A 25,891-nucleotide genomic window follows, 5' to 3' on the forward strand; every position below is an offset into this window, starting at 1 on the left:
TTCTGACTCAAGGACCTCTAATTAGAAGTCTATCCCCTCTTAGACCTTGTTACTTTTCCATGAGACCCTGCCTACATTCCTGGTGCCCACCTGTCTGGGTTTGCCAACCTCCCAGCTTCCTCCTCCCAGGGAGGAACCGTAGGCTATGTGTCTCTGACGCCTTGAAACATATTTCCCTTCTCCCAAGGAGCGACTGCAGACTTTCTCAGCTGCCCCTTTCTAGTCTCAGCTCCTGGGCTTTATATAGGTCCTTCCTCTTCCTTCACAGGTGAGCTTCCTCCCAATTGGCTGAGTGGGCCCACCTGGCCTAATTCAGCCCTATCAGAACCAGTTTGGGGAGGACACTCCATCACGGGGGGGTTAGGCTTGAGCCTGAGTTCAAACCCTGGGCTTATACGGTTATGTAGACATACCTTCATAGTATGTTGTTGTGGTCCTTTAGCCCTCTGGCTGAGGCACACTTGAGTCCCACCTCTTGGCATGCATGAACGTCTAAAAATAAAGGAATGTTATGAAGTCAAGAACAGAACCATCCTTTCAGTTTTCAGCAGAACCCAGCCTTCTCCTCAGGGGTTGTCTTCATGCAACCAGCCCTTTTAGTCCGTCTTGCTAGGCCTATCCACCAGCAGGTTTATCCAGGCAGCAAGCTGTTTCTGACTCTTGGGTGAAACCAGGCTACCCTTCTTGGTCAACCCTACACTGAGCTGGGCCTTCTCCTTTTAACTTTCCTTTCCAATTTTTTTAATCATGTGATTATTTTTTTTAATCACTTGACAGCCCTAATGTAAAGGCATTGCATGAGTGGTTCCTATATGAGCCTTAATCCATTGCAATTCAGAATTAATTAATGCTGCTATGGAAGCATAAATAATGGGCCAAATTTCGAAAAAGAGACTTCCAGTTTTGCAGGCATGAGTCATTGGGGGAACAAATACCATCACCCATTTCACTACCTGGTTTGTAGGCACAAGAAACTGTGCCAAAGTCTGGAAGCCATTTTGAAATATCAGGTGCATGTGTGAATATCCACATTTCCACCTTAAGTACCAGCTCACACTGTATTAATGACCTGCCAGTGATAATGAAATTAGTGCTGTTGAACCCTGGCAGCATTTTTACTGTGCTCAGTCAAAATCTCAATGTAAGGAATACTACCACGTGCCTGATCCTGCTGTCACTTACACCAGGGGTTATCAACTGATTTCTTTCTGAGCACTCCACCCTCCCATCCCCAAACATGCTATAAAAATTTCACGGCCCATCCTTGCCACAACAACTGCTTTTAATGCATATTCAGTAGATTAAAAGCTGTATTAAATTTATAGTTTTACAGTTGAACACACAAACACACACACATACATATATATTGAAATGTATTAAATATTTTTGGATGTTTTTCTACATTTTCAATATTGATTTCAATTACAACACAGAATACAAAGTGCACAGCGCTCACTTTATATTATTATTTTTGATTACAAATATTTGCACTGTAAAAATGATAAACGAAAGAAATTGTATTTTTCAATTCATCTCATACAAGTACTGAAGTGCGATCTCTTTATCGTGAAAGTTTAACTTACAAATGCAGATTTATTTTGGGTTACATAACTGCACTCAAAAACAAAACAACGTAAAACTTTAGAGCCTAAAAGTCCACTCAGTCCTACCTCTTATTCTGCCAATCACTAAGACAAACAAGTTTGTTTACATTGATGGGAGATACCACTGCCTGATTATTTACAATGTCACCTGAAAGTGAGAACAAGCGTTCGCGTGGTACGTTTGTAGCCTGCATTGCAAGGTATTTACGTGTCAGATATGCTAAACATTTGTATGCCCCTTCATGCTTCAGCCACCTTTCCAGAGGACATGCTTCCATGCTGATGATGCTCGTTAAAAAAATAATGCGTCAATTAAATTTGTGACTGTTCTCCTTGTGGGGAGAAATGTATGTCTCCTGCTCTGTTTTACCTGCATTCTGCCGTATGTTTCATGAGCAGTCTTGGATGATGACCCAGCACATGTTCCTTTTAAGAACACTTTCACAGCAGATTTGGTTGAAGCATGAAGGGACATATGAACGTTTAGCCTGTCTGGAATGTAAATACCTTGCAACATCGGCTACAAAAGTGCCATGCGAATGCTTGTTCTCACTTTCAGGTGACATTATAAATAAGAAGCAGGCAGCATTATTTCCTGCAAATTGTAACCAACCTTGTCTGTCTGAGTGATTGGCTGACCAAGAAGTAGGACTGAGTGGACTTGTAGGCTCTAAAGTTTTACATTGTTTTGTTTTTGAGTGCAGTTTTGTTTTTACATAATTCTACATTTGTAAGTTCAACTTTCATGATAAAGTGATTGCACCACATTACTTGTATGAGGTGAACTGAAAAATACAATTTTTTTGTTTTTTACAATGCAAATATTTGTAATAAAAAATAAATATAAAGTGAGCACTGTACACTTTGTATTCTGTGTTGTAATTGAAATTAATATGTTTGAAAATGTAGTAAACATCCAAAAATATTTAAAATAAACGGTATTCTATTGTTTAACAGTGCGATTAATCGCGTGATTAATTTTTATAATCGCTTGACAGCCCTAATATATATATGAAGAAAAGGATAATATAGGTACAAAAATAAAAAAACCTGAATATTATGTTCAAATGTTAATATGTTCAAGCCCCGCCGCCCAGGGCTGAAGAGAAGCCGGAGGCATGCAGGGCCCCTGTCGTGTGGGGCCCCAGGAAATTACCCTGCTTGCTACCTAGCTACCCCCTAATGCTGGCCCTGCTAAAGCCAATAGGTTTTAGCATATCATGCAGGAAAATTAACACACACTCTCCTAAAAATAAATAAAATAAATAACTATATAAAAGTACACTGTGTCCATATAGTGCAAGGTGAAATGGCTTTTATTTTTGCATGCTCTCTGGTTTATTTTGGCAAACCCCCTAAAACCTGCATGTTCCCCCGCCCCGAGGCTGCGGACCCTCATTAAGAACTGCAGACTTACACAGCCTTTACACGCATGTCATTGACTTCAGCTGATTTACACAAGTGTGAGTGCAGAAGCAAGAACACCATGTAAGTCTTAAACATATTAGTTCACAGTTGGTTAGTGCATTCACCTTTCACCTCTGGAGACCTCCTATGTGCAAATCATAATTATATCATAAGGGGGAAGGAGGTTGAGGTTTCACCTGAGTCTGTTGGGTTTTTGTCCATATCCCAGAATCACCCCCAAATCTGGAATATGTTGGAATATGGATTAGTTCCAACTATGTAGGAGAGACCCAGGAAAAGAGTGCATGATGTGGAATTAAAACTTCAGTGCATCAGCAGAGTTGTTGTGAAGATCAGGGATTGAAATTGGAATAGCTGAGGGAGCTGTGCAGTGTTGCCAACTTTCACAGTAGCAAGTCTCATATGACATTTGGTATTTCTAAAGCCCCAGCTCTTGGAGTCATGTGACTCAGCTTTCTTTCTTGTCTATTTTTTTTTTTTTTTTTTAGTGGTGTGGGGTGGAGGGTAACTTTCTAGCCCTTATGGTGGCAGAGAGAAGCTTGAAAATGTGAACAAGGTGCACCCTGAACACCACAAGAACTCAGAATATATTTAAAAACTAATGATTTGGGGCCCCCTAACTCATGGTTTTTTAACTTTGGGGTTGGCAATACTGGAGGTGTATCCACAGTCTGTGGAAACCGAATTAGACCAAGAGGGAGGGTTGGCGGTCAGGCCTAAGAAGAAGAAATAGAGGTGACTTGCCTAAAATCACACAGCGGGCTCGTGGCAACTTGGGGACCAGAACACAGATCTTCCAATTCCCAGTCCAGCATTCTAGCCAGTCGACCCAACCATCTCCCCCTGAGAAATGCTTGTACGTTGCCTGTCTTCAGTGTGCCTGGATCTCGTCATATGCAGTACAGTACTGTTGTAGCCCTGTCGGTCCCAACTTGGTCTCACTCACCTTGGCTCTAGCCGGTGCATTTAACGCCTCACTTTCAGCAGCACTGTATTTAATTTTAAATTAAAGAAAATAAAATTAGGCAGGTTTTGTCAGGTCTAATGAAATCACATGCAATTTTTTTTTAATAGCCTGAAAGGAAAGGAAATGAACTGAAATACGTCTGAAGGAATGATTTCGGAACACTTAATAAAAAGGCCCAAATGGAGACAGATGGAAACGAGAGACTGGCGCAATAGCTCTTCAAGCTGGGTTTTACTGCCCTAACAAAAGTGCATATTTAAAAGCTGCCGCACGGGGCATCCATTCAGACACAAGCCTGAGGTCAGGGAATTAAAAGGAGGATAGTGTTTTGAATTAATCTAGAACATTTTTGCAGATTAGTTTACAAGCACAGAATGCCCCCAGGGGCTGCAGAGAGAGGAGAGCATTGAAGGCAGAAGTCTCTGCCTTTTTCCTTTGGCTGGTGATTAGTTCATATCTCTTTGACAGCCATGTTTACAAGTCCCTAATTGCTTCATTAATACCTCATTATTACTTAGCAAGTGAAGAAGCTTTTTGCTTTGAAGCTGCTTTGCTGCACTTAAAGGCAAATCCAGGGTGAATGTTGAATGTGTTAGTACTAATTAAAAGTGAAGTCTCTTTCCTGTTGCTTGTGGGTGGTGTTAATAGCTTCAAAGAAAAAAAAAAAAACAGGCCTCAATTTATATTATACTCTCTTTCTCACTGTCACACCCACACCATTAAACAGCGTAAGGACTGATTACACACATGCACATGCACAAAGAAATGAATGCAAGGTCCATGCTCATATACAGGATCATCCCCACATTTCTTTCTTTTTTTTTTTTTACAAGTGCTTCTGGATTCCAAACCCTGAGATTCAGGGAAATCCATCCATTATTCTTTAATGGCTATACAGTCTACAAATACTAATGACCATTTGACAAAGAGGGTAACTGTCTAGCTTGGCTGGGACAGGTGCATTGGGTGGATAAAAGCACACAAGAATCTTCTTTAATGCTCCATGCGGGACAAAAGCAGGATCTCGGCTTGAACTAGAGCTGGATGAAAAATACCAATTATTTGTCCACAGGGAAATTTTGAAAAGAAGATTGTTCTTGCTGAAGTTTCTCATAAAATTTTCTTTTCATTTAAAAAAAAACCCTAAAGACAACTTTTCAGATTGGTGAAAAAAAAAAATCTGCTTTTGAAAACCCATTAGTGATTACAAATCAGTTTTTGGGAAAAACAAAAATGCTGAAAATGTTTAATGTTAAAAAAACCCAAAACCCTATAATATTTGATTGAAAATTAAAGTTTTTCTACTGGGGGGGGACCTGTTTAGACAAAAAGTTATTTTTCATCAAAACTACTTTTCAGTGAAAAAAATCCAAACAACTCTAGGTTTAACTTACCCTTGAGCAGCATGCAGTGAGCTTAGCTAACTCATCCAGCACCGCGTCATGGCCCCACTGGACTTTGGGCAGCCTGCTCAGTAGCATAAACTCTTCAGGGACAGGTAGCATCTTTCTGTTCTGCGTTGGTACAGCACGAGCACAATGGAGTCCTAGTCGAGTAATAAATAGCCATTCCCCCATCTCTAACTACTCCCTTCATTATATTCCCCTTCTGCGTCACGTGCCTTCTGTAGGCGAGGGTCAAGTTTTGTCTTTCATCTATTTCTGTATTACTAATCAGAGATAGCCACAGTTTAAATAAAAACACTCCACACTGGATTTTTATCTTGACAGTGTCCCTTTAAATATGGGACTGTAAAAAATAATAATGCAAATACAAAGCAACAAATTCACCTACTAGCCTGGTCAAAAATCTCATCTACTGATGGGTGGGGTTAGAAAAATGTTCCGTTTATTTACATTATCTTTGAGTTATACCAAACAGAAAAAAAAAACCCAAACAAAACTCATTAAGGCAAGCCAAGATCCCGCTCTTGTCAGCATGTGAAGTTTGTCCAATTGGACATATTTAGAATATCAGTCCATTCTGTGTATTTATAACCTAAAGCTGTGACAGCTTAGAATGACTCAAACACACTACAGCCACTCTGGTCACTTGGCACAAACAAACCCAGAGTATGAAAGGCGTCCTGTGTGCTCACTTTGGACAATGTGTCCTTGTCTGAAGATCCGTGGTGAGATGCTGGGATGGGAGCATCATTACTTAAACATCATGTGAAGATTCACCATTGGGGAATAGCCCCCCAAAACTCTAACGTTCTTGCATTCCTTCCTAGGGCAGATCTCAGGCTTTTCACAACACTTTTCAGGGTAAGACTTGTCAGCAAACCCTGAAAACCTCTCACAGCTTGTAATTTAATTGTGTTGATTGAAAACACGGTTAGCATCCTGCTGGAGACATGTCTGAAGACTTGCACGTGCCTAGCCAGACAAGGACTGGTGAGAACATGGGGACACTTGCCAAAAATGTTAATCTAGGTCAGCAGAAGATGAGCTATAGCTAGGCACTTGCACAAAAAGTGTCCTGGGAAAAGAGCATATAGAAATGCACTGGATTTCCTCCAGCCACTGACCTATGGAGATTTGGCTTGCCTGAGAAGCAAGAGGGAATAACACTTTGAACTGCACTGGTGCAGTAAAGCAAGTGAAACAGCATCTTCAGGCTTCTTTTGAGGGCAGGATGCAAATCAGTGGAAGTATTTCCATTGTCTTCAATGGGCTTTGGATTGGGTCCTCAATCGACATCTCATTTACCCCTCTGTACAGAGGCCAAGACATAATGGTAGAAGCCAAGAAAAATGGAAGAGTGAAAGATCATCCAAAAAAAATCAAATGGATTGATGGGTCAACATGCTAGGACTAACCAATAAACTCATAGCCTGCTGGGAGTAGAACATACTTCCTTTCCGGAGAGCAACCGTTGAGCTGATGGGTCTTGATATGTAAAAGATAACGAGATCCTTGCCTGCTGGGAAGACAAGGCCGCTGTAAGCCAAGGAACCCATTGAGGAGGAGCTGGACATAAATAATGATACCTAGTTCTTATCTAGCACTGCTCAGCAGTAGACATCAACACATTTTTCAAAGGAGATTACTATGATTATCCCCATTTCCAGATGGGGAAACAGATTGCTTTGGGTTTTGGCACTAAAGGGATCCAGTAGGAAAAAGGGCTTATTCACCATGCTGGCTCTCCAATTCCTCTAGGGCAGATAGCGGGAGGACTTGTCTCCAGTTTCCCCAGCATAGGGCCAGATCCTGAGCTAATATAAATCCTTATCACTCCTATGATGTCAAAGGACTTCACTCCTATGCCAGTTTACACCAGCTGGAGATCTGGATCATTTGTTCAGGGCATAATCTATTCTCCATTAGCCCATGCAGCCTCTTCTACATATGTATATTAGCAAACGGCAGAGACACCCTTTTGTGGCCTGTGTCTTTCAAACGCTCTTAGGAAAAGAGAACAGGTACTTTCATGTGATTCAGATGGAATGTACCATTATGGTAGGGGTGTATCTGTGTTTTCCTCCTTTTAATTAAAAGTGCACGCTTCAAAGGTCCCTAAACACTGGAATAGATATGTATTTATTTTTTATAGAGTGGATTCAAGTGCTTGGTTTATCTGGCAAAATGCCATTTGAGTTTTCAGGGATCTGTTACTGTTCCCTGTAGATTTACTGCTTGAGGAATAATATTTCATTTGCTTTATGGTTGGTGCCTTACAGAAGGGTGAAAATATATTGAAGCCATCCACAGGTCATCTCCATGAGCGCACGGAAAGGCAATAAAAATAACTCACAATATAGCATGTTACAGTTCAATTGATCAAATCAAGCATTTACACAATGAAGTGAGAATTAAATGCCAATATATTTGTACCGTAGGACAGTTTAAGAATTTGGCAAAGCAGTTTCTGAAGAGGAAAGTAAACTCTAGTTTAAATGGAGTCATTATAAAACTATGCACTTTTCCCCTAAGTCTGCAAAGAGCTCCACATAACATGAATTGACCCTCAACATCCCAGTGAGGTGGAGAAGTGATATTGTCCTTATTTTACAGATGGGGAACTGAGGCACCGAGAGATTAATTCTGTGGGAGAGCTGGGACTAGAACACAAGACTCGTAATCCTGTGTCTGATGCTGTCTAGGTGGTTAGATGGCCCATATTGCTGCAGGAAAACAGCACCTCATAAACATGCTTTAATTTATTCCTCCCCAATAACCCCTTGAGGAAAGAGACTATCATTATGCATGGGCTACTGAGGCACAGAGAGATAAAGTGATTTGTCCAAGGTAACCCAGGGACTCTGTGGCAGAGCTGGAAATTCAACCCACATGACCTGATTCCCAGACCAATGTCTTACTGGCAAGACCAACAACTGAAAAGTCATTGAAGGATTATTGCCAGTTTTCATAGAATCATAGAATATCACGGTTGGAAGGGACCTCAGGAGGTCATCTAGTCCAACCCCCTGCTCAAAGCAGGACCAACCCCAACTAAATTGTCCCAGCCAGGGCTTTGTCAAGCCTGAGCGTAAAAACCTCTAAGAAAGGAGATTCCACACACATACACCCCCCAAGTAACCCTTCCAGTGCTTCACCATCCTCCTAGTGATTTTTCCCCCCTAATATCCAACCTAAACCTCCCCCACTGCAACTTGAGACCATTACTCCTTGTTCTGTCATCTGCTACCACTGAGAACAGTCTAGATCCATCTTCTTTGGAACCCCCTTTCAGGTAGTTGAAAGCAGCTATCAAATCCCCCCTCATTCTTCTCTTCTGCAAACTAAATAATCCCAGTTGCCTCAGCCTCTCCCCATAAGTCATGTGCTCCAGGCCCCTAATCATTTTTGTTGCCCTCCATTGGACTCTTTCCAATTTTTCCACATCCTTCTTGTAATGTGGGGCCCAAAACTGGACACAATACTCCAGATGAGGCCTCACCAATGCCAAATAGAGGAGAATGATCACATCCCTTGATCTGCTGGCAATGCTTCTATTTATACAGCCCAAAATGCCGTTAGCCTTCACTGTTGACTCATATCCAGCTTCTCGTCCACTGTAACCCCTAGGTCCTTTTCTGCAGAACTGCTCCCTAGCCACTTACTCCCTAATCTGTAGCGGTGCATGAGATTCTTCCGTTCTAAGTGCAGGACTCTGCACTTGTCCTTGTTGAACCTCATCAGATTTCTTTTGGCCCAATCCTCTAATTTGTCTAGGGCCCTCTGTATCCTATCCCTACCCTCCAGACTATCTACCTCTCCTCCCAGTTTAGTGTCATCTGCAAACTTGCTGAGGGTGCAATCCACACCATCCTCCAGATCATTAATGAAGATATTGAACAAAACCAGCCTCCGGACCAACCCTTGGGGCACTCCACTTGATACCAGCTGCCAACTAGACATGGAGCCATTGATCACTACCCGTTGAGCCCGGCGATCTAACCAGCTTTCTATCCACCTTATAGTCCATTCATCCAGCCCATACTTTTAAACGTATTCATTTACAAAATGTCTAAGAATATGGAATTTGATTGTTCAAACTTTGACTTATGAAAGAGCTTGGCACTGGACATAAAAAAGAAAATATCACAGTCAGAAAATCCTACATAATAATAATAACATTTATTTCCACAGGGTTTGCAAATAAACAAAACATTTTTTGTCCGGAAAAGACAGTTTCTATGCACACACGCCAATTTGCAATGCAAAACAATTCTTCCAGACAAAGATTTCCTCAGTGAAATTCACAACCTCTGCAAAGAAGCGTTTCGTTGATTTCATTACACACCCTCACAAATCTATATTTACTGTCAAAAATGATCCCATTTCTCTGAATTTCACGAAACTATAAGTCTCTTTGTTCTGTGTTTGTACAGCTCCTAGCACAGAGGGGTCCTGGTCCCTGACTGGGGCTCCAACAAATAAAATAAAAATTTATAACACAGCTCTGCAAAGCTCACTCTCCAGTTGAATCTAATTGGGTTTTTAAAAATATGTGAAAAGCCATTTCCAGTACTGAATGCTCAAGCCATTACATGTAGTTTTCTCATTTTTCTCTTTTCTGTTTCTGTGTGAAAGACCCACACAAACATCAGAAGAAACTCACTTACTACATAGGGGACATATTGAAAGTGACTAGGCACAAAATGCTATCAAATGCACAGAGTAATCACTGATAAAAATATATTCTCTTTAATCTCTGTTATAGAAATTTAAGCTATTTTAGAAAGTTGTAGGTTAAAAACAGTGTACAGAAACATGTTATTTTTAAGCTTGACTCCAGGGATAAGTTGGGTTCCTATCACCAGAGAACTAATCAAAGAGAACGCATTGTTGAAACTAATGTTCTAGCTTGTTCCTGTGTTTTAATAGTCTGAGGACAGAGCTGGGCAGAAGAAGAGTTTGAGAGCTTTGTAATGGTGGGTGCTGTTTGCTTTCTGAAACTCAGCTGTTCTTTCTTTCTGGGTTTAGTATTAATTTGTCTTGCTAAGACAATTCAAATGGGAGTTTTATGGTTCTATAATAAACAGAAAGCGGACAACTGAAGGGCATGCAAGAAAAGACAGAAGCCATATATACCATAAGCACTGCATTATGTATTTCATATCACCTACCTTTCTGACATCTTTTCCTATTAACTTTCAGTATGTATCAACAAAGTTGCCACTCTGTACTGAGCCGTCTTAAATCACTTTAGTCAATCGATGTTTGACACTTTGTACCCTTTGAATTAAGGTTATAAATATATGAAAGCCATTTGGAAAGATCTGACCTGAGAGGAGTGAAAGGTAAAGATTACTATGGCTGAAATGCCACAGCTTCACTCCGATGATTAAGAACGGACTATTCTACACATACACTCCGAAAACAGAAGAGGTGTTAACTCCAGAAGAAATAAACAAGTAGCTGAAGGAAACTAGACCATATTTTTATAACTCGTGGGGAGAGGTGTGTGGAAAGAGTCTAGGAATCTCCAAATTATTATGTTTGAGAGTCTGAATGGAGAAAAAACTAAAATGTTATCATGCAAATCTGAGTGGTGGGAAGAATTTCCCCAGTAACTTCAACTGTACACATATGTATTTGGCTTTATTTTCAGTTGTGCTTGTCTCATCTCTACCCACATTCCATACATTTTAAAGCACTATTTTTCTAAACCAGACCACTCTGGAACCTTGCAAAAGAGACTTCCTCAAGGAGAGTCTGAGCTCATCTGAAATCAATGCGAGTCCTTCCACTGCTTTACCAGGCAATGAATCAGGCCTTAAAAAAGCAATCTTCCCAGTCATCAGTGGAGTCTTCATTACAGCTTCTATTGTCACCTCCACCACGTTATCTTCCCTTCCACATCTTATTCCATTTCCCCAGAGGAAAAACTGGGAGCCTGGGTGAGTCTTGCCGTGTTTTCTATAGGTCAACAATTCTGGACTCTTTGTGAGCTTACAATCTATACCACCCGGCCTCCAAAGATTTACATATGTGCTTCATTTTAAGCATGAGTAGCCCTGTTGGCATCAACTATTCATTCAGCAGCACCCTGAGTACTTTGGCATGCAGTGAGGGGCACTTGATCAACCAGATATCACGTGTGTGACACGAATAATAATAGCAATCGACTGGCAACTAGAGGGTAAAATTCCGTAGGCTCCAGAGCATGCCCATCCACTCCCAGAAGAAGAGATTCCCCATGTTATCAGGGGAGCGGCCAGCTAGCTTTACAAAAGCTTTCCACATATCCAGAGGGGCTTCACATTTCAGTACAGCACAGTTTGCATTAGTATACTGCATTTGTAGAGTGCCTAGCACAAACACATCTCACCCCTCACCCCCCAATCAACTGCGGCCTGCAACACAAATAAATAATATGAGCCCATGACAATGTTATATGTGCTGTATCCTGAATTATTAATTAACAATGAAACCAAATCCTCCCAACCCAAACACCTCTTTGATCTTTGGGAAAGTTCAGATCTTAGGCCCAGGTCCATTGCTAAAGAAACAGCATCAAGAGAAATGCTGGGAAGACAGAGTTTTGTCATGTGATGTTAGAAAACATTTCACGGTGGAATTTATTAACATACAAGGACCTTGCGAGACACAATGACCTACTAAACTTATAACTAACTAGGCTTTTGTTTATCTGATCAACAGATGGTGTTTTTCTAATCTCACAGCTATTCCGCATCACAGCACTGAAGTGGCTGCTGGAAAAGGAAATTCATCTTGGAATCAAAAGACCCACCAGTCTAAAAATGAACAGGCCCACACATGGAAATACAAATGCAACAAACGCGAGCCATATTTCACAGGCTGTAAAATAAAATAAGCGGTGGTGTTTTTTAAAAGCAGAGCTGCTAAATAGGTGAATTTCATATGTGTATGGTTTTGTATACAAAAGGTAGCACTGAAAGTCCACTGATGATTCTTGCAAGAATAGAGATGTTTTTAAAACCCTGAGTCATAGCCAGATTCCATGATGGGCATTATACTCTGCCTATCTACGTTCCTTCTTCATTGGATGTGGCACTTTTCATTTTCTGTCTTAAACTGCTGAGTACTGTACGCTGTTAAACAGCTTCCTCGCCCCACCCCAGAAGTGGTTGCATTTCAGTAGTATTTCAAGTGATTCCCAATAATTAGCAAAACAATTTGGGAGCATTCAGGATGAGACACATGTTATAAATATACACTGATACTATTCCATATTATACCCAAAAAAGTAAAATGCCACATTAAAAATGAAAGATTCTAGATTTTTTTCAAAAGCATGATTATTTTAACTGGAATTCTTGAAATTCAAAAAGAAAGTCCCTGTTCCAAAATAATTCATTTACTTTTACAGTTTGTTCCTCTGGGCAATTTTTATAGCTAGCCTTTTCTACCAGCTAACTGCTAACCATCAAACCATTAAGCTTCTTTAACAGGCTTTGGGGTTTATCACAGAGGCCCTGAACTGCTCCAGCTTGAAACCTACAGTAGCAGGTAGAGAGTTATACATGTTCAAAGATCAGAGCAATTATTTAATGATTTTGGTAAATATTTACATTAGAAGGGGGTTAACATTACTTCAGATTTGCCCTGAACGGCTGTGTTTAAATGAGAAGTGCAGGGACATATGGAACTGATCTTAAAAGAAAAATTACAAGTACACAAAAGAATTAATTTCCCTTGCTGCTGCAGAAGCGATGGCCTTGTAAAAGTCATCGGTCTGAGGCGTGCCTTTAAGTCCTAGGTGAGACGTCATGATGGATGGCATGCGATTTGCGGTCTGCCGTTTCTGCTCCCTGGACCGTTGACTGAAATTTCCACAACCCGACTCCGCCACTTTAATAGGACAGTTCGGCTTCTGTCTCATGCTGGGATGTACGTTCCTGTTCTTTTTATGGTTACTTTAGTCATCTCACCCGCAAGCAGCATAAATCAACAAGAGGCTGTGCTTTCCCAGCTAGACGGCGCTTGCATTAATGGATGGCTCAGGGATTTGCTATAAACCCGGGTATATATTGATCCCAGTGCACCTGCCTTTTACCTAGCAATGGCTACCTGCATTGCCCTTGTGCACAGATAGAGCTATTCGTGTTAGGAGCACTGCGGGCTGGGCCCATACACAACTAACTATCCTACAGGATGACAGGTTTCAGTGGTAGCCGTGTTAGTCTGTATCAGCAAAAAAAAACCGAGGAGTTCTTGTGGCTAAGAGGCTGTGGGGGAGCCCAGGGGCGGGGGAGTGCTTGGGGGGAGCAGAGTATCACCCTGCCCTTGGATCTCCTGGCTGGCCCCAGAGCGAGATGTTGGGGGCTCATCAGAGGGTATGGCATGGCACCGTGTGGGAGCAGCTCCCCCACTGGCAGCCGCCTGTCCTACTGCCCTTCCAGCGGCCCACACCTCCGCGGGGATGCGGTTAAAGTGTCTCATCAGGGCTGAGCATTGATGCCCCACTGAGATTAATTGGGGAGACCCACCAGCCATCATTCCTGCAGACTCAGGCAGGTGGCATGCTGCTGGAAGGCTGGCTTCCCGCCCATGCCAGGGCTAGAAAGAGGCTGCCTCTTCTGGCTCCTTTGGGATTTCCCTTGGCAGCATGTCGGGGATAGATTGTCATCATGCAGCTCTTTAGATTTAAGCAACAGAGAAAAGAAAAGGGGCACTTGTGGCACCTTAGAGACTAACAAATTTATTTGAGCATAAGCTTTCGTGAGCTACAGCTCACTTCATCGGATGCATTCAGTGAAAAATACAGTATATCATGAAAGCTTATGCTTAAATAAATTTGTTAGTCTCTAAGGTGCCACAAGTCCTCCTTTTCTTTTTGCGAACACAGACTAACACGGCTGCTACTCTGAAACCAAGCAATGGAGAGACATCCAGATTAAAAGCTTCAAGTGTCCTAATTATCAATTCAATTTACACTTGCATAGTGGCAGCCACCCAGCAGCGGTAAATACTTATCTACAGGTAACGTTTACTCAGCCAGCCACCAGCATTAACTAATCCTATACAGGTTTCAGAGTAAGAGCCGTGTTAGTCTGTATTCGCAAAAAGAAAAGGAGGACTTGTGGCACCTTAGAGACTAACCAATTTATTTAAATAAATTGGTTAGTCTCTAAGGTGCCACAAGTCCTCCTTTTCTTTAATCCTATACAGATAACTCAGCCAGCCAGGAAGTCTCCCCAGGAACACACTCTTGGCTTTCCCCCGAGCCCTACCAGCTTTTGTGGCATGCCGTGAAGGTCACCAATGATGGGTTATTTTCGACCAAAGATGGAAGCACGTTCCAAAGTCCTCACCGAGGGGTGGCTTGTCAGGCCAGGCAAGTGAGGCGCAGCCTAACTGAGAATTCCCCCAAGCTACAAAGTACATTTTGCATAGTCTTGGTCACGTCATTGATAAATATCTCCAGCTTGGACAAAGGACAGACTGTGATTTGACGTAACGGTCCCAACCGACTCCCTCCCCGAGTGAAACGCAACGCCAGAAAGTTCAAAGTGAGACTCCAATCTTGGAATAGGTAATGGTGCCTCAAGAAGCGGCCTTGTTACCACAGCGATTTACCACACCTAGGAGTCACTTCATAAGGACATTGCTATGGTAGCCATGGCTGGGTGAGGCAGGAGAGCAGCAGTTAAGCCTGCCAGGCATTTACAGGGGGTAGGGATGGGCCCGGCACCCTGTGCTCCCCCGAATCCCTGTGTGTTTGCACAAAGGGGCAATATCGAAGCATCCAGGCCCTCCTGGCACGCCCTCCCACCCCTTGCACCAGTCTGGGTAACGGTGGCAGCAGCTCCAGCTTCTTCACTATAAATAAGGGTATGTTTCAGTAGCTATTACACCGTACATGGGCAGGGGTGGAAAGAGCTATAGAAAAAGGCTGAGGACTCCAGCTTAGAGCCTCTGGTGAGCGCAGCTGTGACAGCGTGCACCAAGGAGAAATGCAATCATCTTGCTGCACATGGGTATAGTAGATATGCATGTTTACAATTCCAGCCCCGCACCTGCAAAGAGCTCTGCATGGGAAACCCCTACAGCCCCCTTCCGCAATTTGCAAGGTTTCCAGAGTGCTTGTAACCAATGGTCCTGTACAGACTTACACACGTAAGTAACTTGACACACACGGGCAGCCCCATTGAAGTCAGTGTAATTCTTTATCAGATCATGGCCTTAGTTGGAAAAAATCTATCCTCCTTTATGCGTTTCCTATCTCCAGGATCTTGTCTGATAAATCCGTGGGTCTAATTTTCCTCTATAAAAATGTGCCACTGATATCAAAGCTATTGTTAGGAGAACACACTGTTTTCATGTCTGGAAGCCAGAAACGGAATCCAAGCAAAACAAATTTGATTTGCATTCAACGTCAAAGCTCCTTCAATCGTCTTGTGTAGTTACATTTGTTTAATAGTAACCACAGTGACTGATACACGTGACGTCATTTCAGGCTTTGCCCGGGTTTTAGAAGAATCTTATTTATAATTAATCAGAGGGACCCGATCCTGCCAGCTTTACCCTGGCAAATGCCCATTACCAAAAATGGGAGTTTTGATTAAGGACTCAGGAAGTTGTTAAAAAACCAGTCACCTTTAACTCTTTACAGCGCAGCGTGTATGTAATATACACACAGAGCGCTCAATGCCTACCCTAGGTAGATTTTATGTTTTAATATGTTAAAAGATGACCTGAGCATTGATGCTTAGATATAAACTTCCCCAAAGTTTGGGGAGTGTTTAGATCCAGGATTTGGATTACTGCAGATAGGGACCAGCTGTACAGTTCTGACCCAGAGCTCGTCTGTTGTGTTGCGTGGATGTGGGTGGTTCCAAGCCACTGTATATACAATTGATATACATTGTCCCTCCATTTTAGATATGGGGACGCTCATGCGCAGAGGGATTATGTTCAATTTGCCCACGCACATGCAGTAAGTAAATGGAAGAGCTGGGCATAGAATCTAAGTGTGAAATCTCGGCCATGCTGAAGTCAATGGCAAAACTTTCACGGACTTTAGTTGGGCCAGGATTTTGCCTGAAGCCAGCTACTGGCCAAAGCTGTCTCACATAGCCACTTCCAAGTGGTGACAAGCCACACATGTTTTGAGATTCTTATGAAGTGTCGGTATCAGAGCCTCTGAAGTTTGCAAAACAGGACCAGAGATCTCTTTAGAGAAGCTTACTTTCTCAGGAGGCTTTATATCCCGATTCCAACCCAGGGGTGCAAAGGCAGCTGCCAAGGGGAATGGATGTGGGAAAATACACATTCAACTGTTTCAAAAGCTTGAACACAAAGTTGTGGTTTGATTCTATAATGAAGGGCTGGAGGATTCAGGGGTGGGAAGGAGGGGCATATGGTCATTTTTTACAGTTGTTTGGAGAGAAGGACGGAAGGCAAACACACTCGGGGATAGTGAATGCTACAAACACCTGCATGTGACCCTGCCCAGATTAAGAAATAAAACTGAAAGGGGGGGGCATATTTCTTCTTCTATAGCAATGAGGAGAGGCCCTGGAAAGTTTGGCAATGATTTAAGAAGAAACTCACCTTTCAAAAGGAACCGCTAATTGAGGGGGTATCTTGGAGCTGCACGTTCAGAGAGTTTAACCCCCATTCCCGCCCCGTCCAGCTGCAGGTGGAAATCGGGACAACTGAGGCACTGAACCTAGGAAACCAGCGGGCTGATCAAACCGGTCCCTTTGCCGGCAGGGTAAAGCTGCCTATGGACTGAGCCTTCAGCGCCGGCTGGTGAGATGATTGAGAAACAGGCGCCCTCTAGTGGCGTCAGCGCCTCCCTGCGGCGCACCAAAAAAAAAAAAAAAAAAAAAGTTTGGGAAAGTTGGAAGTTGCTGTAAGTTTTTGCCTCCTCGCTGCGTGTGTGTGTGTGTCTGTGATATTGACATGCAGATCAGTACCCGCCTTCCTGTGCCTGTTCAAATAGCCGTCCCCAGCTCCATCCTCACCAGCGAGGCTCCAAGCCCCCCTCCTGGAAAGCTCCTTTTGCTCTCCCACCTCCTTTCCCCAGCGCCGAAAAACTGCTCCGGCCAGCTCAGAAGTGGCTCCTGCGGTCTGCAAACAGAGCATGGCGGAGGCTGGGGCTCCGCCGCAGAGCCGGGCGCATCCTCGGAGCAGCCTTTCCCCCTCTGACAGGCCCTGAGCAGAGAGGGGGGCTCCGGGCGCCGGCTCCTGCTCTGCACTTGTCGCCTGCGGACGGGACGGGCGAAGTTTGTCTGAATAACCAGACCGGGGCAAGGACGGGGCCGGGGGCGGGGAGGGCGCTTGAGACCCCGAAGAGCCACCAGGGAAGGCTCCGCTGGGGAGAGGCAGGATGCAACCCACCCTGGCGCTGCTCTACTTCATCTTCGGGGGGATCCTGCCAGGCGCGACATCCAGGAGGAAGCAGACGGAGCCCGGGCCATGTGAGCTGCCCCGATCGGTGAGCGGCTTCCCCTCGCCCCAGCCCGCGCCCTGCGCTCCGGCTTCACGCCCAAGCCCCAGGAACGACCAGACGACCCGCCGTGGGGGGGGGACTGGCCCTCTGCCTGCCATTCTCCTCCAGGTGCCGGCGGGGGGAGGGAGGGTAAGGGGTTAATTGCTGCTTTCTACCCTCCCCGCCCCAATCAGTTCCCCCTGCCAGGGCATGGAGACATTCCCATCCCAGCCCTGTTTGCCTCCCTCTCCTCTGATGGACCAGGGGGCGGCTGCGGGGCTTGGCTCAAGGGGGACAGGGGGGTTGCCCAGTTTGCCCAGGGCATGCCAGCTGCCAGGCGCTTTCTCCCCGAGGAGCCCTGCAGGGAGATGGGGCGGGACTGCGGCTGCTCCAGGGCAAAGCTATGGGGTGGGTCTGATCCCGCCAGCCCAAGGGGGTCACTTTCCCTCTGCCTGCCTGGCTGGATCCACACGTCCAGCGCTCCTGTGCAGAGAGCTCATCCGGCTGCCTCCCCACACGCACCGGGCAGTGCCTCTAGAAAGGCAGGGCTGCGTGTATGGGCTCATGGCTCTGAGCGTACCCCGCTGTGTGGGAGCATGCACGTCCCGTGGGGAGAGTTTATACCTGGGTGTAGACCCACGCACATTAAATACAGTTTCTGCACATGTCTTTCCATATCTACACACTGCCTCCCCTGAGCACTGTGTGTATATAGGGGCACATATAGATACTGTATATATTTTTCATCCAGCTGTACCTGTATGTGGGTCTAGCCATCACCACCTTTATCTGTGTGGTTACATGCTAATTGTGCAGGGGGGTGTATATATAGCTATAGAAACATAGCTAAGTCCAGTTACTGAAAAGGGATCCACTTTTATGAATTTGCCAAGGTGCCAGTTAGATTTTAAAGCGGAAATCCAACAAGCTGGGTTTGCTAATTGGATAAGCGTTGTTAGAGCCAACATAGGATGGACTCTAATAGCGTTAGCCTTCTTTCCACCTTCTCTGTATGTATCTATCTATCTTCTTACTATATGTTCCATTCTATGCATCCGATGAAGTGGGCTGCAGCCCACGAAAGCTTCTGCTCTAATAAATTGGTCAGTCTCTAAAGCGCCACAAGTCCTCCTGTTCTTTTGGCGGATACAGACTAACAGGCTGCTACTCTGAAACCTTCTTTTATTGGATGCGGGGAGTGTTCACTTACTAATTTTAAGGCTGGATTCAACTTTCAGGGCCACTTTGAACTTGAACTGTATTTCTCAAATCAGGGCACTTGCTTATTCGTAACTAGCCAACAAGTTATTAATTCGCCCAGAACCACATTAGTTACACAACCCACAGTTCATCACTCACATGGGAGACAGAACCAATGTTTTGGGTGTGCACGGCACACACACTACAGTCAATCACAGACTAGAGTTGAGTTATACCAAGGAACAATGCACATGACAAGATTTCTTATTCACGTAGGTACACGCACAGGGACTGTATTTTATCTGGCCCTGTGTATTATAGCGGCTCAGTGTGCATATGCCTGGAGTGTGTGTTTGTGTGCCCATACATACGGAGACAGTTTATGTGTGGTTTATTTGTGTTGCGTATGGATTTATGGAGATAGACCATTTCAGCGTATACCTCACAGACATCTCTACTGAGGCACAGGGTGCGTTGTAGGTATAGTGGGTGCAGCAGAGTTGCTGTATATAAAATTCTCTCTCTCTCTCTCTCACATGCTGTCCTGTTGTTTTGCTGGCCCTGAGCCTCGTCCCCAAAACGGGCTGGCTCTCTGACTGTCTCTCCCCCATCCCCAGCAGGGAGAGCTAAACTCCTTCTTGTGGACCATTCGCCGGGACCCCCCGGCCTACCTGTTTGGTACCATCCACGTGCCCTATACGCGGGTGTGGGACTTCATCCCTGAGAACTCCAAGGCAGCGTTCCAGGCCAGCTCCAGCGTTTACTTCGAACTGGACCTCACTGATCCCTACACCATCTCAGGCCTGGCCAGCTGCCAGCTGCTGCCCCACGGCGAGAACCTGCAGGACGTGCTGCCCCGGGAACTCTACCGCCGCCTCAAGCGGCACCTGGAGTACGTCAAGCTGATGCTGCCGCACTGGATGACCCCAGACCAGCGGGGCAAGGGGCTGTATGCCGACTACCTCTTCAACGCCATTGCTGGCAACTGGGAGCGCAAGAGGCCCGTCTGGGTGATGCTGATGGTCAACTCCCTGACTGAGACGGACATCCGCTCCCGAGGGGTGCCGGTACTAGACCTCTACCTGGCCCAGGAGGCTGAGCGGACGAAGAAGAGGACAGGAGCTGTGGAGAGGGTGGAAGAGCAGTGCCACCCACTGAATGGGCTCAACTTCTCCCAGGTAAGGGGGGCTTGGGCCCCTGGGCTTCTCTGCCCATCCCAGCGGGAGGGGGGGGGCGGGAGGAAGGGAAACTGACCAGCGCCAGGGTAAGGGAGCTCAGGAAGACAAAGCATGAGCCAAAGCCCATTGAGGCTGCGATGGCCTTTAGAGCAGGCCCTCAGCAACCCAACGCAGCGCTCAAGTGGCATAACACTGATGGTGCTGTGTATCTGCAGAGGTGACTCTTTCCCTCTGTGTGTGCACGGGATAGCCACCACAACACAAATGTGCACACACATACACTCTCGCTCTCTACTACATGTGATATTAGGGAGCCAGAGGCACCGAGATGTGGTGTCTACAAGTTTGTAATTTGCAAGGGAATGTGTCAAACCTAGTATGTAATTTCTCCAGCAACTTGGTAAAAAGTTTTTAACACCATCCTCTCATTCCCTGCAACTCAGAAGTAAAAACGTGGACTAACTGCATGAGGGGAGTTTTAATGCCATTTTCAGTGTGTTTAATGTTACGCAAACTGCTTGGGTGTTCTTACTTTATTATTCCATGTCTAAAGAAATGGACTTTCATATAAGCTGTTGTGTATTGAGATAAGTTGAATTTTCATTTCTTGAATTTGCAAGGGGGCGGGGGTGGGCTGTGAAGAGGAGGTAAAGCTTGGAAAGTGAAGGACAGATTAAGGAGCAAGTGTTGGTGCAGCTTGAATCCAGAATGTCTCTTTCTGTGCGTAGATTCAGCTTTCTAAACCAGATTTCAAGCCAGGATCTATTTCATTTTAGTGGACTAGCAGTAATACATTCACAGCTCTTGACGTTGTTTTGTGAAACTGTCAAATTAGACATACTGGAAATTCTGAAAATGAGCAAAAAGAGTGGGAGGGGGAAATATTCCAGAGCAGACCATAACTTACAATTGCAATGCATCATTTTTTTAACCGGCTTCTGTCATTACTGTTAGTGCAACTATTTCCTGTCCTACCCTGCTGTCCTTATTTGAACAAAAAAATCCTCAGTGACCCTTTAAGTGGAGAAATTGCCACCAAGTGATGCATTTTCCAGAGATCTAATGGGGGTTTTGCTTTACAGGGGAAAATCACTTTTTTTTTTCTTTTAGCAAAAATAAATTTCTTTAATGTTCCTAGTTGTAAGCGTGTACACAGAGTATATAGAGTCCCCACAGCAAATCTCTGAGAGCGTGGGGTCTGAGAGCATGGAAAGTATAGTTTGAGTTGTTAAAAAATTCTTATTTCTAAAACTACAGACATCTGTGTTTTTTGACAAGGAATTTGCTTCTCCCTTTCCCTCAAAGAGTTAACTGCCTTTTCTTTTTTGTTGACCACATACTTCTTTAAAACCAAAGTCTAAATAATTAACCACGGTATCCTCCCAATATTGATCCAATCCTAGTTGGCTGTAGTAAGTCAAATGGTACTTAAAATAAAACACATGAAAGACCTTAGTTAAAAACCTACACTTGGAAGCCTTTTAAATGTGAATCATATTACACATTTTTGTGTGTGTGCGGGAAAGAGAATTGCAAAGAAATGTTCTTACCATAGTACTCAGGGGATGAGAAATCAACTTATTTTCCTTTTGGTCATTAGTTTTTAATGTGTACATAGAATCCCCCTTCCTTTAAAAAAAAAAAAGAAATCAGGACTATTACCTATTTAGTAAAGGAGTTGTTTTATAGACAGTAAAGGGGAATTTTGTGGAAAATTCTGATTTTTATTAACAAAATGTTAGGTTTTGATTATTATGGATTGGTGACGTTACTATGAAAACAGGTCACCGTTCAAGAGTAACTTTAAAAATATTATTTTTCTTAGCTTGACGCCACTTCTGGAAAGGTGGCTGTCAAAACAACATGAGACAAAATTAAGTAAAACAAACCAGATAGCTCTTTACTTGCTTCCTTTAAGGTGAATACATTCTGGCACTTGGCAAATTGTTTGGCGGTAGTAATTTGTAATGTTATCACTCTGTCTAGCAGTCTCACTGCTTGGGGTATTACTGTGCTAATTGAGAGGAGCGGGTTCCTATAACTAGGTTTCTCCTCTTAATTCTAAATCTTGGAACCTTCTGTAAGACACACATAATTAAACGTACTAAAAATGGAAATCAGAAATTGACCAGTTCTTATATTCCACTCTGTGTGTGTGTGGTTTGAGAACATCTCCGCTAAATTACACTCCCATATCTGCTAAGGGCATCAGCACTTCTTACCTGCTTTCAGCATTACTCTAATATTGCATATAATATATAAGAATATTTGGAAATCAAGTCTTGTGATTGTGCCTCATTTAAACATCTCTATGCTTTTGTTTTCTAGGGAAAAATCCAGCATGTTTCCCTTAGTAAGTTTTAAAAAATAGTCATTTGCTTCCTCCCTGACGACATCCCCCTACCCCCCCCCCCCCGCTGCCATCCCCCCATATGAAAGGCAGCTTTGTGTTACTGAAAATTTTGTTTAGGACTTTGTACACCAAATCTGTTAATCTGATACCATGAGGAGGGGAAAATCAAGAAGTGATCACCCTGTTGTACTTGGTTTTTGATTGTTTCTTAAAGAAACGGGAGGATTTTGCATTGTTAACCAGGAATATTCCATGCCCAGAGTTCTTTCAATTTGTGAATTGTTTTATCAGATGAGAAAATTAAGGTGTACAATGTAACTCACTTCTTCTTTGAGAACGTGGTCTATCATTTTCCCATTAAGAAAAGGAGGACTTGTGGCACCTTAGAGACTAAGCTTTATTTGAGCATAAGCTTTCATGAGCTACAGCTCACTTCATCGGATGCCTTGGCAATATAACATTTGTAGTCTGAGCCTCCATTCTGCATGGAACTTCTGTACAGTATTCCCTGCTGATATATGGAGACCATGTGGCTGATATATGGCAGCTTTACCATTGATTTTAATTGCTTTCTAAGTGTTCTTGAGATTGAGAGGGACCCAATCTAGTGTTTACAAGCACCCACAACTCCTAGTGACTTCAGTGAGAGTTTTGGTTACCCAAGAAATGCAGGGTCGGGCCCTGGATATTAGTAAGTACCAGCACTAGCAAACAACACAGTGCATCACTTGGTAGTGAAGGTTTCTAAATCCACGTGTGATAAGTAAAGGTGGGTCAGAACCTCATATTCCAGCATTGGGAAAGTTTGGATTCTGATTCAGAACAGATCAGAACAATATGGATCCATCTTAGTAGCTTTGATGAAGAGTGAAGTTTATGGGAAATAGCTCAAAGGTTTGGTGCCTAAATCCCTTTGAGGATCTGGGCCTGAGTTCTTAACAGACACTGCCCTGAATCTCCAAGCTCAGGTCCTGCTTCACATCCATATTTTGAACTCACCCGTGTCTTGTGGAGTTGCGTGGAATCTGCAGTGCCAGTTCAGGCCCATCTCTAGTTTTTAGGCTCCTAGTCCCAAATTAGGATGTTCTGTGGGAAGGGAGGAGGAAAGGCAGCCACATGAATGCCAATGGGAGCAGAAGTGATTTGCCCACAAATGGTCCATGGAGTGAGAGAGAGGATAATGCTTCCTGGAGCTCTAGAAGGAGCAATATCTCCCGGTGCTCTTGGGACCCCACTATCTAAAAGCTCCAATATAGTTATAACAAGGGCTTTCCAGGAAGTGAAAGTACCTGTTTGATTTTGGGTAGATGTGGGCCGACCCCACACCTGATCACATTGAAATTTGGGGAACTTCACCTCCAGATTTGGATCTGAACTTTGCAGCCGGCTCCTAACTCTGTTAGGGGACCTGGGTGAAATCAGGTGTCCATTAAAACAAATGGGACTGTTGTCATTGACTTCAACAGAGGCAGGATTTCACCCCTGTATCTGAGCACCCCTGATTCCAAAGGAAGATTTGCAAATTCGCTGTTCAGTCCTGTTTGTAGACATGGAACCCAGCATGATTGCCAAGAAGGTATTTACTCCCCTCCCTCTAATTCGTTCCTATATATTATCCACTTCACTCTCTTTCATCTCCCATCACTAGTTCTTTGTCCACACAGTTAATCCACATTCAGTTGGTGGCAAAGCCTTTCATTACTATGCGTCCTGTTTGCAAAGTAGCCTTGCTAAACACCCAGTGTTGTCCTGATGATTTTAAACCTATCCATACATGGGAAATAACACTGATTGAACGAAGGCTGTGTTCATTATTCTCAAGATGTCTAGGTTTTCCTACTTAGTCCTGAATCTGATTATTATCTAGATTGTATCACTGTAAGATATGGTGGGATAAATTAAATGAGAGACGTAATATCAAACTGTAATTGATTGGCTCAGAGACAGCCTCGAAGAAAGGAGCTCCAGATAGTGTCAGATTAAACATCACACTTAGCTATTCTCTTCCTTTTATTTCTCTTCCGCCTTACTCTTTCCACAAATAAACATTGTTTTCCTATTTCCCACCAAGGAGAGTCAGAATGAAGTGGGAGAAATGACTTTGTTAACAAAGTCAGTCTTCATTTCCCAGGTCCTGCTGTTCCATCAAACTCTGGGACATGGCAGCTCTGATTACGCTATTGATAGGATTACAGAGAGTACAAGTGCTGTTTAATAAAAGGACTATGGGTGGTCCATCATGTTTGGCTGGTGACATCTATCTGCACTCTTTACGCTGGGCTCTGAATAGCAGAACCACATGAAATATTAATATACAGACAGGGCAATATTTTTGTACACCCGCATTCCTCCCCTGCCTTTTTAAAAATGATTAAATATTTTTGCATCTACAAGGACCATACTCTTCAGATGGTACAAATTGCTGTAGCTCTGATTTCAGTGGAGCGATGCCAGTTTACACCAACTGAGGACCTGGCCCAGTTTAAAAAAAAACAGATGAAAGTTAAAAATTTTAGAACCGGACAAAATTTTATTGATGAAAAAGCTTTTTACTTTTTTTGGGGGGAGTAGGGTTGTTGGGAAACTGGGATTTTGACAAACTATTTTTCTCTCTCAATTTTTTTTTCAACAACAATAAAGACAAAAGCCCTAAATATTTCAGATATTGGTGGCTGAATACCAGAAGATTTTTTGGTCTATCTTTGCCAAAGGTTCTTCCCCCCCAAATAAATGTTTTAGTCTGTTTTATTTTTTGAAGAAAACCTGAATTTCTCAGGTGTGTGTGTCTGTGTGTGTGTGTGTGGGTGTAATTTCCCAGCCAGCACTATAAAATTTATAATGATAAGGAACAAAGAAAAATTAAAATTATTCTGTATTGTCTGTATTCTGAAAAGAGCTCTTGAGATGGAGTCACTTTAAAACCTGTGCTGGGCAACTGTTTAAGATAAACATATGTATTGAAAAAGAAATCAATAGTTTGCTACAAATAGTTATACCCCAAGTTATCAAAACCTGAAAGATTTATAAAATCAAATTTACTTTTCATACGGATCTCTAGGGCCATGCTGTTTTCCTCCTTGAGATCTTTCTTTTGCGTCCAGCTCTGGCATCATGCCTATAAAAGAAAAAGTCAGCCAGTTAAAGACAGCTTGTGGAGCAATTGGCAATTAATCTGCAGTATTGCTATTCAATTGCAGATGTATATAACTAATTGTATATACTTGGTTGTACCACTTTACTAACCCCCACAAACCTTCACATATCGCTTGCGTTAGAATAGAATATT

The 25,891-nt window shown here is 43.5% G+C and overlaps 1 protein-coding gene and 1 long non-coding RNA gene across 4 annotated transcripts in view; one reads left to right on the plus strand and one right to left on the minus strand.

Annotated features, from left to right (window-relative positions):
* LOC311525321 overlaps nucleotides 1–17,081 on the minus strand; it is a 33,394-nt gene extending 16,313 nt beyond the window's left edge. The window contains exons 1-3 of the long non-coding RNA XR_014712756.1: nucleotides 16,992–17,081; nucleotides 3,979–4,021; nucleotides 414–492 (exon numbers count right to left, since the gene is read on the minus strand). This is a non-coding gene — a long non-coding RNA (uncharacterized lncRNA). The remainder of the gene's footprint in view (nucleotides 1–413; nucleotides 493–3,978; nucleotides 4,022–16,991) is intronic.
* A 342-nt stretch (nucleotides 17,082–17,423) lies between these two features.
* TRABD2B (TraB domain containing 2B) overlaps nucleotides 17,424–25,891 on the plus strand; it is a 420,914-nt gene continuing 412,446 nt past the window's right edge. For 2 of the 3 annotated variants that reach the window (XM_084637376.1, XM_084637374.1), the window contains exons 1-2: nucleotides 17,424–17,880; nucleotides 19,692–20,252. In XM_084637376.1, coding sequence (XP_084493502.1) covers nucleotides 17,773–17,880; nucleotides 19,692–20,252 — 669 coding nt within the window. In that variant the 5' untranslated portion in view covers nucleotides 17,424–17,772. The remainder of the gene's footprint in view (nucleotides 17,881–19,691; nucleotides 20,253–25,891) is intronic. The other variant, XM_084637375.1, reaches the window with a different exon arrangement.

This window comes from Lepidochelys olivacea (genome assembly GCF_965140295.1).
Source record: "Lepidochelys olivacea isolate rLepOli2 genome assembly, chromosome: 8".
In the NCBI taxonomy this organism is placed as follows: domain Eukaryota; kingdom Metazoa; phylum Chordata; order Testudines; family Cheloniidae; genus Lepidochelys; species Lepidochelys olivacea.